The 13,831-nt window shown below is 33.7% G+C and overlaps 1 protein-coding gene across 2 annotated transcripts in view; it reads left to right on the top strand.

Moving 5' to 3' along the window:
- The window catches only part of LOC111055447 (sodium/calcium exchanger 2), a 75,112-nt gene that overhangs the window by 40,300 nt on the left and 20,981 nt on the right, over window positions 1-13,831 (top strand). For both annotated transcript variants that reach the window (XM_039428954.1, XM_039428955.1), the window contains exons 3-5: window positions 3,246-3,542; window positions 5,318-5,552; window positions 8,826-8,961. In XM_039428954.1, coding sequence (XP_039284888.1) covers window positions 3,246-3,542; window positions 5,318-5,552; window positions 8,826-8,961 — 668 coding nt within the window. The remainder of the gene's footprint in view (window positions 1-3,245; window positions 3,543-5,317; window positions 5,553-8,825; window positions 8,962-13,831) is intronic.

Here is a 13,831-nt window from a genome sequence, read left to right as displayed (position 1 = left end):
ATGCACTATGTTACATTCAACATGACCTTACATTACATACACCATTCTGTGATTATATTATGTTAGTTTAAATTTAATTTCAAACAACTGAAGTCCTCAATCGTTTAATGAAGACTTGAAAAATGATCAGTAATAATGGAAAATGTATAAAATTTAAAAATAAGTAGTCTTGAATTACCTTTCAATTATTTTTAATCAATTATGAGTGTATTCACTATCACACTACATGTCGTGTAGCCTCTAGAAGTTATTTTCATTGCTTCCAATTTTCTTCCCCTTCTTGTCACCTTTTTCTTTCGTGTTTTTTCCTTCCTTGTATTCTTTCCTTTCTTGTGACCTTCTTCTTTCGTGTTTTTTCCTTCCTTGTATTCTTCCACCTTACTTTTCTCCTGCTCTAATGTTTTTCGTTGTCTCTTATCCTTCATATTCTCCATCTCCTTCATATTTTTTTCAGCCCTCATTTTAATTTCATTAAGGAATATTAATTGTCTTCCACCTGTCTATCTCTCCATCGAAATATTTACAAACCGTTTGCAATCATAGAGATGATTAAGGGCCAATCCCCACGAAGTGTATTTTCAGGCGTTTTCAGACGAGTCAGCAGCGATTTGCTGATTGGGTTGGCATTCAGGAATCAGCTGATAATCAGCCAATCTGAGAGCTTCCTGCCTTGCCGACTCGTCTGATGAGAACCTCTGAAATGAACGCTTCGTGTGGCGTAGCCCTAACTGATCTATCTACCTTGCTAACTCATTCATTCTATTTTATTTATCAATTAATTTTTTTTTGAACTAAGTACCTTATCACACTTTATCTGTTTCCTTTCTAAGACACGACTAGCTATGCTATTATCAAGTGTCTCAATTATTTTTAAATTATAGTTTTGTTTTCATTTTGAATGTCCTATAATTGTAAATTCTGTATCTTTCTCCAACTACCATTACATTTGGCAACAATTCATTTACGATTGATTGCCTAATTTTTTCAGTTTTTTATATTATCATGTATTTGAAAGAAATCGCTTTTCAACTATAATATTTTCAATTCGATAATTTTGTTTTATGTTTGTCAGAAATACCGCAAGTCTCCTAGAAACCGGGCAGTAGACTATTCATTCCTGCAGAGTACTTAGAGTGTACTATACTCTGTACAAATTAGCTTCTGACTTGGGAGGGACATTTGCAGCAGAGTAGGGGATACAACGGGTGCGAAGTTGTAGTTCTAACGGCCAGCATATATTCCTCTAATTATTTCTCATGAGTATTCAGGCGCCCATGTTAAACTTACGGAGTTTCCTGTCTGGAATCCTTCAGTCGACTGGCTCTAATCGACAAATTGGCAACTGCGCTTTTACCTATCATTCTATTCATCACTGTAATTGGCTGATCTCCCTCCATTTCTCTGCGCCGCAAATTCATCCAAGTCTGAAGTTAATTTGTACAGAGTAAAGAGTATTTTATACATTTTTAACTTGTTTGAAATTTGACTGATTAATTCAACTCAATAGAATGAATTTGTTGTTGTCTGTGAAAAGAACGCATTGGAATTATATCACAGGATGCACTATGTTACATTCAATGACCTTACATTACATACACCATTCTGTGATTATATTATGTTAGTTTAAATTTAATTTCAAACAACTGAAGTCCTCAATCGTTTAATGAAGACTTGAAAAATGATCAGTAATAATGGAAAATGTATAAAATTTAAAAATAAGTAGTCTTGAATTACCTTTCAATTATTTTTAATCAATTATGAGTGTATTCACTATCACACTACATGTCGTGTAGCCTCTAGAAGTTATTTTCATTGCTTCCAATTTTCTTCCCCTTCTTGTCACCTTTTTCTTTCGTGTTTTTTCCTTCCTTGTATTCTTTCCTTTCTTGTGACCTTCTTCTTTCGTGTTTTTTCCTTCCTTGTATTCTTCCACCTTACTTTTCTCCTGCTCTAATGTTTTTCGTTGTCTCTTATCCTTCATATTCTCCATCTCCTTCATATTTTTTTCAGCCCTCATTTTAATTTCATTAAGGAATATTAATTGTCTTCCACCTGTCTATCTCTCCATCGAAATATTTACAAACCGTTTGCAATCATAGAGATGATTAAGGGCCAATCCCCACGAAGTGTATTTTCAGGCGTTTTCAGACGAGTCAGCAGCGATTTGCTGATTGGGTTGGCATTCAGGAATCAGCTGATAATCAGCCAATCTGAGAGCTTCCTGCCTTGCCGACTCGTCTGATGAGAACCTCTGAAATGAACGCTTCGTGTGGCGTAGCCCTAACTGATCTATCTACCTTGCTAACTCATTCATTCTATTTTATTTATCAATTAATTTTTTTTGAACTAAGTACCTTATCACACTTTATCTGTTTCCTTTCTAAGACACGACTAGCTATGCTATTATCAAGTGTCTCAATTATTTTTAAATTATAGTTTTGTTTTCATTTTGAATGTCCTATAATTGTAAATTCTGTATCTTTCTCCAACTACCATTACATTTGGCAACAATTCATTTACGATTGATTGCCTAATTTTTTCAGTTTTTTATATTATCATGTATTTGAAAGAAATCGCTTTTCAACTATAATATTTTCAATTCGATAATTTTGTTTTATGTTTGTCAGAAATACCGCAAGTCTCCTAGAAACCGGGCAGTAGACTATTCATTCCTGCAGAGTACTTAGAGTGTACTATACTCTGTACAAATTAGCTTCTGACTTGGGAGGGACATTTGCAGCAGAGTAGGGGATACAACGGGTGCGAAGTTGTAGTTCTAACCGGCCAGCATATATTCCTCTAATTATTTCTCATGAGTATTCAGGCGCCCATGTTAAACTTACGGAGTTTCCTGTCTGGAATCCTTCAGTCGACTGGCTCTAATCGACAAATTGGCAACTGCGCTTTTACCTATCATTCTATTCATCACTGTAATTGGCTGATCTCCCTCCATTTCTCTGCGCCGCAAATTCATCCAAGTCTGAAGTTAATTTGTACAGAGTAAAGAGTATTTTATACATTTTTAACTTGTTTGAAATTTGACTGATTAATTCAACTCAATAGAATGAATTTGTTGTTGTCTGTGACAGAAATCGCATGGCAGCTACAATTCACAGTTACAATTCACAGCTATAATTATAAGTTTTTCCACTCTTACAATTTTCCACAGTTACAATTCACAGCTACAATTATAAGTTTTTTCACTCTTATGTTACTTCATCACTTTCATCGACTTCATTTCACAGAAGTCACACGGCAGCTACAACAGCGTTGTGGCTGGAGGCCTTCGGGCGGAGGAGCCCGAGGTAGTGGAGGTGCGAGTGTGGAACGACACTGTTGCCAACCTTACACTGATGGCGCTGGGCACCTCGGCACCCGAGATCCTGTTGTCGGTGATCGAGACAGTCGGCCACAACTTCGAGGCGGGCAAGCTAGGTCCGGGCACCATAGTCGGCTCGGCCGCATTCAATCTGCTCATCATCACTAGCATATGCATGCTCTCGCTCCGGCCCAACGAGACTAGGCGGCTGGCCAGGTTTAAGGTATGTCAGATAAAAGGTCGAAATAAATGAATAGCATTGTTTCTTACAAGATTGTTCTCATGGACTAGGAGGTTGGACCTAAAGGAACGGCCGATATTAATCAATAGCATTGCTTGTTATGGGAGTGTTCTCATGGACTAGGAGGCTGGACCTAAAGGAACGGCCGATATAAATCAATAGCATTGTTTGTTATGGAAGTGTACTCATGGAATAGGAGGCTGGACCTAAAGGAACGGAGAATATAAATCAATAGCATTGCTTGTTATGGGAGTGTTCACATGGACTAGGAGGCTGGACCTAAAAGGAATGGCCGATATAAATCAATAGCATTGCTTGTTATGGGAGTGTTCACATGGACTAGGAGGCTGGACCTAAAGGAACGGCCGATATAAATGAATACCATTGCTTGTTATGGGAGTGTTCACATGGACTAGGAGGATGGACCTAAAGGAACGGCCGATATAAATCAATAGCATTGCTTGTTATGGGATTGTTCACATGGACTAGGAGGTTGGACCTAAAGGAACGGCCGATATAAATGAATAGCATTGCTTGTTATGGGAGTGTTCTCATGGACTAGGAGGCTGGACCTAAAGGAACGGCCAATATCAATCAATAGCATTGTTTGCTATGGGAGTATTCACACTTTGACAATATTTGGCCGACATAGTAATAGGTAATAGGCTATAAGTAAAGTTACTATAAGACTGGCTCGGTTTGAGGTACCTCATCAATATAAAGATTGAAAATTCTCGTGAAATTCACTTCAACTTGTATAAGCAAACATCACAGTTTGAAGTGAACCTCATCATAGATAGATGGTTAAATATAAGAATGATTAACTGTCGGATTTCATTGTTCAAAGTTGTCATTAATTTTATTTTGAAAATGAAATATCCTGTCATATTAAATATGATACATTTTATCAGTATTGACTGTATGGTATGTTATTGTTTTATTCTAAAATATTAAATTTTGTTAGTATTACCTGCCATCAAATATTGTATTTAATTTTGTTGTAATTTGTGACAAAGGTGATACATCTGAAATTGTAATTTGATCAATAGAACAAAGAAGTAGGAATGTTTATTACAAGAAAATTAGGTACAGCTCAACAGCTCTAAAATTACATCCTCACTTTGGAACGAATTAAAATATGATAAAAAGTGAATAAAATGAATTTGGTTATTTTTGCCTTAGCTGCTGAACCAACTAAGTTATTAAAACCGACAGCATTGGTCGAATAAAAAACATTGATGTTTGATATTATTTATGAAGAATAAAGTAGTTTTATATGGCTGCATGAATTATTTAATTTTTATAGAAGAAATTACTAAGTTCCCTTTTTATACTTTCTTACATAAATGCAACCAGTTTCTAGCACTTGAGCTATTTTCAAGTGTAAAAAACTTATAAAGAATACATTTTTCGATTTGAACTGTATTGTATAAACTATTGAAAAAAGGACAGTTTTGGGAATGACCTTTTGTATAACTCTTCAAGTTTATTATACAGAGTGGGTGAAAAGTCCGAGAACGGCCTAATATCTAATACACAACGGTAATTTGACGGTATGTGTGATTAGGGATCCTACTCAAATTGAAAATACTACTTTACTATGACTTCAAAAATCTGGTCCGCCATCTCGGACTTTTCACCCACTCTGTATGTTCTCAATTAAATGGATTACAAAATACCTAATGAGAAAATGCTGACAGTTAAAAATGGATCTCGCTTTCGCTAATAGAATATTAAATTTGTTTTGACGTGTGCAGGTATTCGTGGTGACGTCACTGTTCAGCTTCCTGGCGTATGTATGGCTGCTGGTGATCCTTCAGGTGTCCTCGCCGAACGTGGTGGACCTGTGGGAGTCGGCGGTCACCTTCGCCCTCTTCCCCATCCTCACGCTGTTCGCGTACGTGGCCGACCGCGGCTGGTGTGGCCTCAAGGTCTTCACCGGCTCCAAGAACAAGCGGCAGCTCGAGTTGGGCCCGCTCAGGTCCGATGAAAGTGAGTCCGAAACAGAATAATTGGTCAGTTTGGAAAAATTGAAAATGAAAAATATTAGTTGTTATGGGAGTGTTCACACATTGCAGAAAAAGAATTAGTCAGATTGAGAAAATTGAAAATCAAAACTATTCTAATATATATATATAACGTAAGGCATTTTGACACATTTACCTCTCAAATATGAATTATGTGCTCAATTATAATAATTGATTAAAAAAGTCAAAATATAAAACTATGCACCAGAGAACCAGTAGTTTTAATAACTTAATATTAAAATATAAAACTGGGGGAAATGGGGATACAACCTGACAGGACAGACCTCAGTAATATGTTTTAAAGTTTGTTTTGGAGCTCCGCACAGTCACATTCAGGTGATGGAATGATCCCCCATTTATGCAGACTGTCCCCACATACACATGCCCTGTTCGCACCCTGTTTAATCCTTTCCAAAGGTGACGGGGAAGGCTGAAACCTTCTAGCTCTTTATTTGGCTTGATAAGCCGTGCCAATTGGTCAGGTGCTTGCAAATTCCAACCAGCATTCCATTCTGAGTCTTATGTTGAAATTGGATCTGACCAAATCCTTTGCAGAATTATGTCAATGGAGGCGTTCTAGATCTGAGGCGACCTATTTCTAGGTCGGGAAGGTCTTCATGAATTGGCAGCATTGGGTTATCAAAAATCTTCTTTAACAGGGCATTTTTCCTCCGTAAGGGAGGTGGAGCAATATTGCTCAGTATTGGAAGCCAATTTACAGGAGTTGACTTGATACACCCAGTAATCATTCTCATAGCCATGTTGAGCTGTGCATCAATTTTCTTAGTGTATGGGCTATTGATCCACACAGGTGCATAGTATTTTGCTACAGAATAAACAAGAGACAGAGTGGAGCACCGCGGGGTATGGGCTGAGGCACCCCAAGTGAAACCACACAATTTTTACTTTCCTTGCCCTATTACCATAGGTAAGGAAAGTATTGCTTTCCGAAAAAATTAAGGTACCCGAATTTCTAAATTTCTATACGTTTCAAGGTCCCCTGAGTCCAAAAAAGTGGTTTTTGGGTATTGATGTGTGTGTGTGTGTACACGATATCTCATCTCCCAATTAACGGAATGACTTGAAATTTGGAACTTAAGGTCCTTTCCCTATAAGGATCTGACACGAACAATTTCGAACAAATCCAATTCAAGATGGCGGCTAGAATGGCGAAAATGTTGTCAAAAACAGGGTTTTCGCGATTTTCTCGAAAACGGCTCCAACGATTTTAATCAAATTTATACCTAAAATAGTCATTGATCAACTGCCACAAGTCTCATATAGTGTGATTTTAGATTCCCGATTATCAGGCTTCAGATACAATTTAAACAAAAAAATTCAAGTGGAAAAGATTGAGCATAAAAATCTCTACAATTGATGTTCACTGACATATTCACCTAAAATTGGAAATAAGCTCGAAATTCGAGAAAATGTGTTTATTCAATAAAGCAAACTGTTGGCAACTGTTGATTCTATTAAATCATTCCATAGCCACCTCTAATACAAGGCCGCGGCCTACGATATTGCAACGTCGCAGTGTAGGCCTACAATCTAATACATGATTGGTGAAAAAGATTTAAAAAAAACCAGCTGATCTTTTTCACCAATCATGTATTAGATTGTAGGCCTACACTGCGACGTTGCAACATCGTAGGCCGCGGCCTTGTATTAGAGGTGGCTGTGATCATTCACTATGAAGAGATAGCAGACTTCGTGTCTCCAGCGTTATTGTCCTGTCACCAGCTGGCAGATCTTTGAATAGTAGACTTGGAATGCGCGTGTACACTTGCGTCAGGTGATAGATTTTTATAACGGCAGGGAAAGTTGTGTGAGTGCGCCACACCAGATTTTTGAATTATGTTATTGCGGGTTTGAATTTTCTCCGTGGTGGTCTCCACCAGACAGTATTCTATCCAGTGTAATACCTAGATACTTGGGTAAAATTTGATGCTGGAGAAGTATATTATTGAAATGTACTATTCTATTGATATATTATTATGCTTATATATCAAGTCTTCAAAATTATTGAAAGCACTCATCATATTATTGCTTGATATTGTCAACGTACTGGCAGTAAATGAATTTGATAAATTGATTGTTATGGAGGTGTTCACACATGGCAGAAAAAGAATCCCATAGGTTTTTATGAAAGTGTTCACACTCGTTGGCATGAAATGAGTAAGTTAGGTTCATCATTTTTATTTTGAATTATAAGTCTTAGTTGTATTCGCACACACCAGTGACAGTGGAAATATAATTTCCATAAGCTCTAATGGGATTATCCATTCTCGTTAGGCTGAATAGGAATAGTGCAATTAGAACTGATGGAGATTATAATTATATTTTCACGGTTCACTGTTACTATTGTGTGCAAATCCAACTTTACTTGTTGTAAATAATTAGCACATTAACATTGAATATTCTGTTTATATGGTGTTTGTTTACAACATTGTTGCTAATGTTTTATGGCAGTAAAAAACATTTATTGATAAAAACGACCATAAAATTTTAATCACTTTTAATACGGTGTATTACTTTAAAGGTAAAAACTATATTGAAAAAACAGAACTTGCTAGTGCTGATTCAGTATTCAATCATTGACAGTAGCTAAAAATAACAATAGAATTATTATTCTTCTTTGCAAAAATAGCAATCGGACACTTAAAAGCGGAAGATAATGTTGCTATCAGACATAATGGCGAGGAAATTGAAAATATCAAATGACCTTTCCACTGTATGACTCATAAAATTGAGATTATATTCAAAATTAGAAGATGAATCACTGATATTCAAATCCCTAAATAAAATTTAATATTATCATGCTGTTTCTGTGAACTTATTACTTTCTTCATTTACCACTATTTATGTGTTTTATTTTTACAAAAAAGTACAGATCAGGTGAGAAAAACTAATGATACCTTGTACTATTAAAGGAATCAATAAAATTGCATTATTTCTCTCTAATAATATAATTTGATTCGTAGAGTGAGATTTTGTATAAGATATATGTATCTTTTTCTCTCTGTTTGATTTAATATAGAGAAGGAAACTGTAGAATTGATCGGATAAACCAGTATAATAAACAAACTACGTCTTCTGTTTTTCCGATCCACGTTTATTCCAGTGGTGCCTAAAATAATATCCATAATTAAAACTGTATTGATGAATGAATATAAAAGCATTAATTATTAAAAATCTAATCTTCATTATTAATTCATGCGAATTAAATATGTTTCAGCTGACAAAACGGCGTTGGAGAGAAACTTCTTCAAGGAGGGCAAATTGGACAAGGACAGTCTGGTGGCATTCGTGCGAGAGGTGAAACGATTTCCCGGCTTAACTGATGAGGATGCTGCCATGCTAGCTGCCTCAAAGTAAGTGCCCCAACCTCGTTCAATTTTATTTTGCAATTCATCTTCATTTCTGTAATCAATTACCTACTGATGAAGAGAATCCCGTATCTCTCCGAGAAAACTACTCGGTGTAGTACTGACACAGACAGAGAGTAGACAGTCGAACCTCCAAATAACATAATCAACTACTACCTACTTATCAAATTTTCACTTTCTCACTTAAAATGTTTTAGGTTTTACTGATGCAAAGTCTTTCCTTAACTTAGTCCAAAGTCTTCATTTTAACTTACAGAGTGTTGTGTATAAAGGAAGCTCAAATAGTAATTTGGGAGGAATTATTTGGCATTTCCAGCAGAAATGTCAAAAAAAATTAGATACCCATATTCAGGTAGGTAGAAGTTTGTTATTTATTGAAGTTTTTCAGTTTATCGGATTGATAGTTTGACATCTTTTGAGACCGGACTCCCCATTGGATTATGACAACATGACATATAAAGGGTGGTTAACAGTTAATAGAGGTTTATTTATTTATTTACTTCATTTATCAATACAATTACAAATTATATAGCAATTACTGTAACACATATGACATGTAAAAGTGTATTCAAACAGGCGAACTAATTCTAATTATTATTGTTGAGATAACTATATCTTGCTAGAATAAACAGGGTCTGTTATGGTACTTTAAAAAACACATAGCCTATTTTAAAATGGATAAATATCTATTAATTATAGAAGGTAACTAGTACCTTTGTGATATTCCAAAATGAAACATGATTAGTTTCGACTTGTTCAATAAGGACTCTCTTGACAATGACATAATTAGAAACTGCATGCTCATGCTTATTTTGAATATTTTAGGGTAGGCCTACTAGTTATTTTCTATAATTAAACATTCAAGTTGCCCTATTAAAATAATACTTTATTAGGGTATTAATTAGAACTAGAGTAGCCATTCAAACTCCTTATTTACTATAATGTTCTAAAAGCTTATTAATTTTAATCAAAACTTTGGAAATATAGCCTAGAAGGTAGAATTGAAAGTGATTATATTGGCTTATATATGTGGCTTGGAACATAATATTTTCAACTTTTGCTTGAGTTATTTTTCATATTCAAAGAATTATTACCCCTTCAATGCAGTACATAAGTGCTATTACTTAATTCTTAATGCAATACATAATTGTGATACCCTATTTTATATCCAATTAAGTCTATTATTTAACTACACGTTACCTCTAGCATTTGCTAGTCAACAATGTTAAATAATGTTATTATTTCCAAAAAAGTAGAAGCCATACAGAACCAATAAAGTTGTTAATAAGAGTTCGATGCTGTAGGGTTGAATATAATTTTAAAAATCCCTCAAGTATAAACCATCAAAACTCATTTTATTAGCTTCATGTCACTTGCTGTTTTCTTCAAAACTACCTGAATTGAAGCAGTTAGCAGGAGCGATCAGAAAAAGAAGATATTATTATGAATAAGATGAAATAAAACATCAAGATGTACTGAAAAAATGAATATATTTCTTAGATTAGTCCATCTCTTTCTTCTGTAGGCTACTACATCATACATGAATCATATCCATGGAATATTATTCATAGTTGATTTTCTTTGTCATCCTCTACTTCTGGCTAATACACCTCTAGGCCTGAAATCAAAAAGTTATTGATAATTATTTATTATTCATTATAAAAAACTTTGCAAAGTGAATTCTGGAATTGATTGTTTGTAATCTGTATAAGTTTTTAATTATATTTCTTGGGAAGGAACCCCCCAATAATGACAAAGTAATATTATATGAGAAATTCCAATAAACCAACAATCAGTTAAATTATTATTAGCATCAATCTGTAAGTTGTGTAATTCTGAATGATTGATTGAATAAATAAATAAATCTCCATGCAGGAATTGGGATTAATCAGTGTGCCCCAAGGTCAAAAGAACTTGTTGGTGAAAAACATATTTTTGGATACCATGAACAATTCATTTACTATTTCTGTGGTCAGTAGGCCTACTTTTCGACCGTTTGGTTTACTAAACTCTTCCAAGATGTACTGCATAAAGTAATTATTAGTTCTACATTCAGAGAAACAAGTTTAATGAAACAAATGGGAATAATCAATAAATTAATTGCTTAATCTGAAATGATGATTATCTACAACATTATAAGTAGAACTAAGTGATTTGAAAATAAATACCAAACTGTAAATACATGAATCTCTCAAAATAATGCAGGCATTAATAAATTCAATCATAAATTTAAAAAGGTGGAATCACTGTCATTAAAGCTATTATTCAGTGTTTTCTACCAGCACTTGCTGAGTGAATTTTTGAAGTCATCTATTCATAGTTCTAATGTATGGTCATTCATAAAGTTCAACATTCACTCAAGATCAAGATGGACATTTGAGAAGATTGTTTTAAAAACAATGTATTCACTTATCTATTCAGGGAATAGAGCTGTTCATAATATTTGGGATTCCTTCCATAAAGAAATTTATGAAACAAAATCTAATAATGTGATAACATTTTAACATCAAATTATTGATTTAATGTTATCACATTATTAGATTCTGTTACATAAATTATTTCTTTATGGAAGGAATCCCAAATTTTATGAACAGCTCTATTCCCTGAAACAGTGAATACATTATTTTTTAAACATTCTTCTCAACTGTCCATCTTCATCTCATGTGGTTTCACGTTGTTTCGAAATATTGTATACTGTAAGCTATTAATGATTTCAAAATTCAGTCAGTATTTCAATTATTTTAGTCACATACCATTTTATTATGTCTTACTATTTGAATATCTAACATCAAATCGATAATAAAACATTGTGGATAAACTTTTTGAAAAAATGGGAAACTGTATAAAATGACATCGCCTATATAAAGTTTAAAAATGTGTGGAATTTGATCTTACCTAACTAACTTATTCTAACTATGGGTTCCAAAGAATTTTTCCATCCTGGTCAACAAAAAAGAATTCATATGCATTTCCTTTGAGCACATTCTCTTCAATATTTTGTTTGTAAATGGTACCTGAAAAAAGAAACATATTAATCTTTCAACATATATCCATTTTGGAGATAAAGTGAAGTTAATCATCAATGATAATACATAGTTTGGACTTTGAATAAATTAGAAGTGAACTGGGCCTCAAAAACTATTTACATTAGATAGACTATACATACTATAAGTATATAGCCTACTTACATTCTTAGCACATAACAGAAAACACTTTAAAGTTTTATAATATAAATTAAAACAGGAGACACACGACATAGATAGATTAAAAACACTGAAAAACTTACATTACACTCTCTGCTCGGTCGAGAAAAGGGACACAGTTCCTTGAAAATTTCCGATTATAATGTAAGTTTTTCAGTGTTTTAATCCATCTATGTTGTGTGTCTCCTGTTTTAATTTATACTATTTACATTGATAAACCTGGCATCATGCAATATATCGATCAATAGAGCATGGATAAGTGTTTCAAATACATTACTATTTTAGTTTTAAATGAGTTTGGTAGCAATGGTCAACCAGAAAAATAGTACCTACCTATTTTATCTTCTTTCAATGGCAGTCTTCCAATATTCAATTACACTGACTCTGATCAAGTTATTTCTATAGGTTAACAATCTATGTAATTTTGTTTCCAAGTGAATTTAAATTAATTAAAAGAAGATTAATTTATAGATAGGTACCAAAGACAAAGTAAATGTTCTAATAGTCAGGTTAGTTTTGTTATCGTATTGATAAACTATGGGTTTACAATATTTTGAGGTACAACATGGATAATGGAAGTTTAGGACTAAGAATGTAATGAAATACTTCAAAGTCAAATAATGATGTTATTTTCAATAAATCGGTTTGTGTAAACTACTAGCTGCATTATAAAAAATGTATTTTGTGATTAGGCCAACTCAATGAAAGTTTAAAAGATTGTTAGCATGAAATGCTATCTTATCTTATAATGAAATGCAAAATGTTATCTTGGTTGAATAATGTTTTGAATCTGATCATTTAATGTTAATCTAATCAATCAAGCTTGAATGAGTTTAAATAATTGATTAGATTTATCTCTTTCTTGTGATAATTCTCTACCATAAACAAACAGCCTAGTCTAGGCTTTACAATTACATTATTATTAAATACTAGAAATTATACTTTAAATAAATAAATAAACTTTCGTCAACTTCTAACTTCTTGAAAAATGAAAAAGATAGCAATTTAGACCTAGAGACTAGGTTATTAAAGGCCTACTACAGTAGGCTACCTGAATAAAAATTGTAAACATGCTGGTAGTCTACTTATAAAAATTATATTAAATTGTGTACGGTAGATCTAGCCTACTTTATTATGAGAATTTTAAGTCTACTTACTTGAATCCTCTATCATATCAGCAATTTTTAACCATATTCTATTTTTCAAATAGGTAATTCGTTGTGCAGGTCTGGAAAGTACAAAACTTTGAACTGTCGCATCAAATTTATAATGAATTTTACGCCTTTCTGTTGTAAATCCATTTTCAATTTCTCTTGTAAAAATTATAAGAATAAAGAAATCAATGGAAATATTTTAAACCTCAATTTTCTACTGCAAATTAATTTCACAGTATAATAGTAGCAATCCGAAATCTGACAACCGACAGCAAAATAATATCAAAACAAACCAACCAACAATCAAAGATTGAGGTTAAAAAGAACATGGCGTCTGATCCAGAGAAAGAATTATTCTGCCGGTGTCACGTGATCAGAGCAGAAAAAGAATTCGAAGCTGTCTGTTCCCGTCGACAGAATCCCGAAATTAGTTCTTTTTCGACAAAACGGTTCACGAGCAGTGATCGGTCGAAGCAAAATAGCATTGTGTTGATAGGC

The sequence above is a fragment of the Nilaparvata lugens genome, chromosome 5, assembly GCF_014356525.2.
Source record: "Nilaparvata lugens isolate BPH chromosome 5, ASM1435652v1, whole genome shotgun sequence".
Classification (NCBI taxonomy): Eukaryota; Metazoa; Arthropoda; class Insecta; order Hemiptera; family Delphacidae; genus Nilaparvata; species Nilaparvata lugens.
Note: the sequence above shows the minus strand (reverse complement) of the source record. Positions and strands in the feature narration are given on the sequence as shown.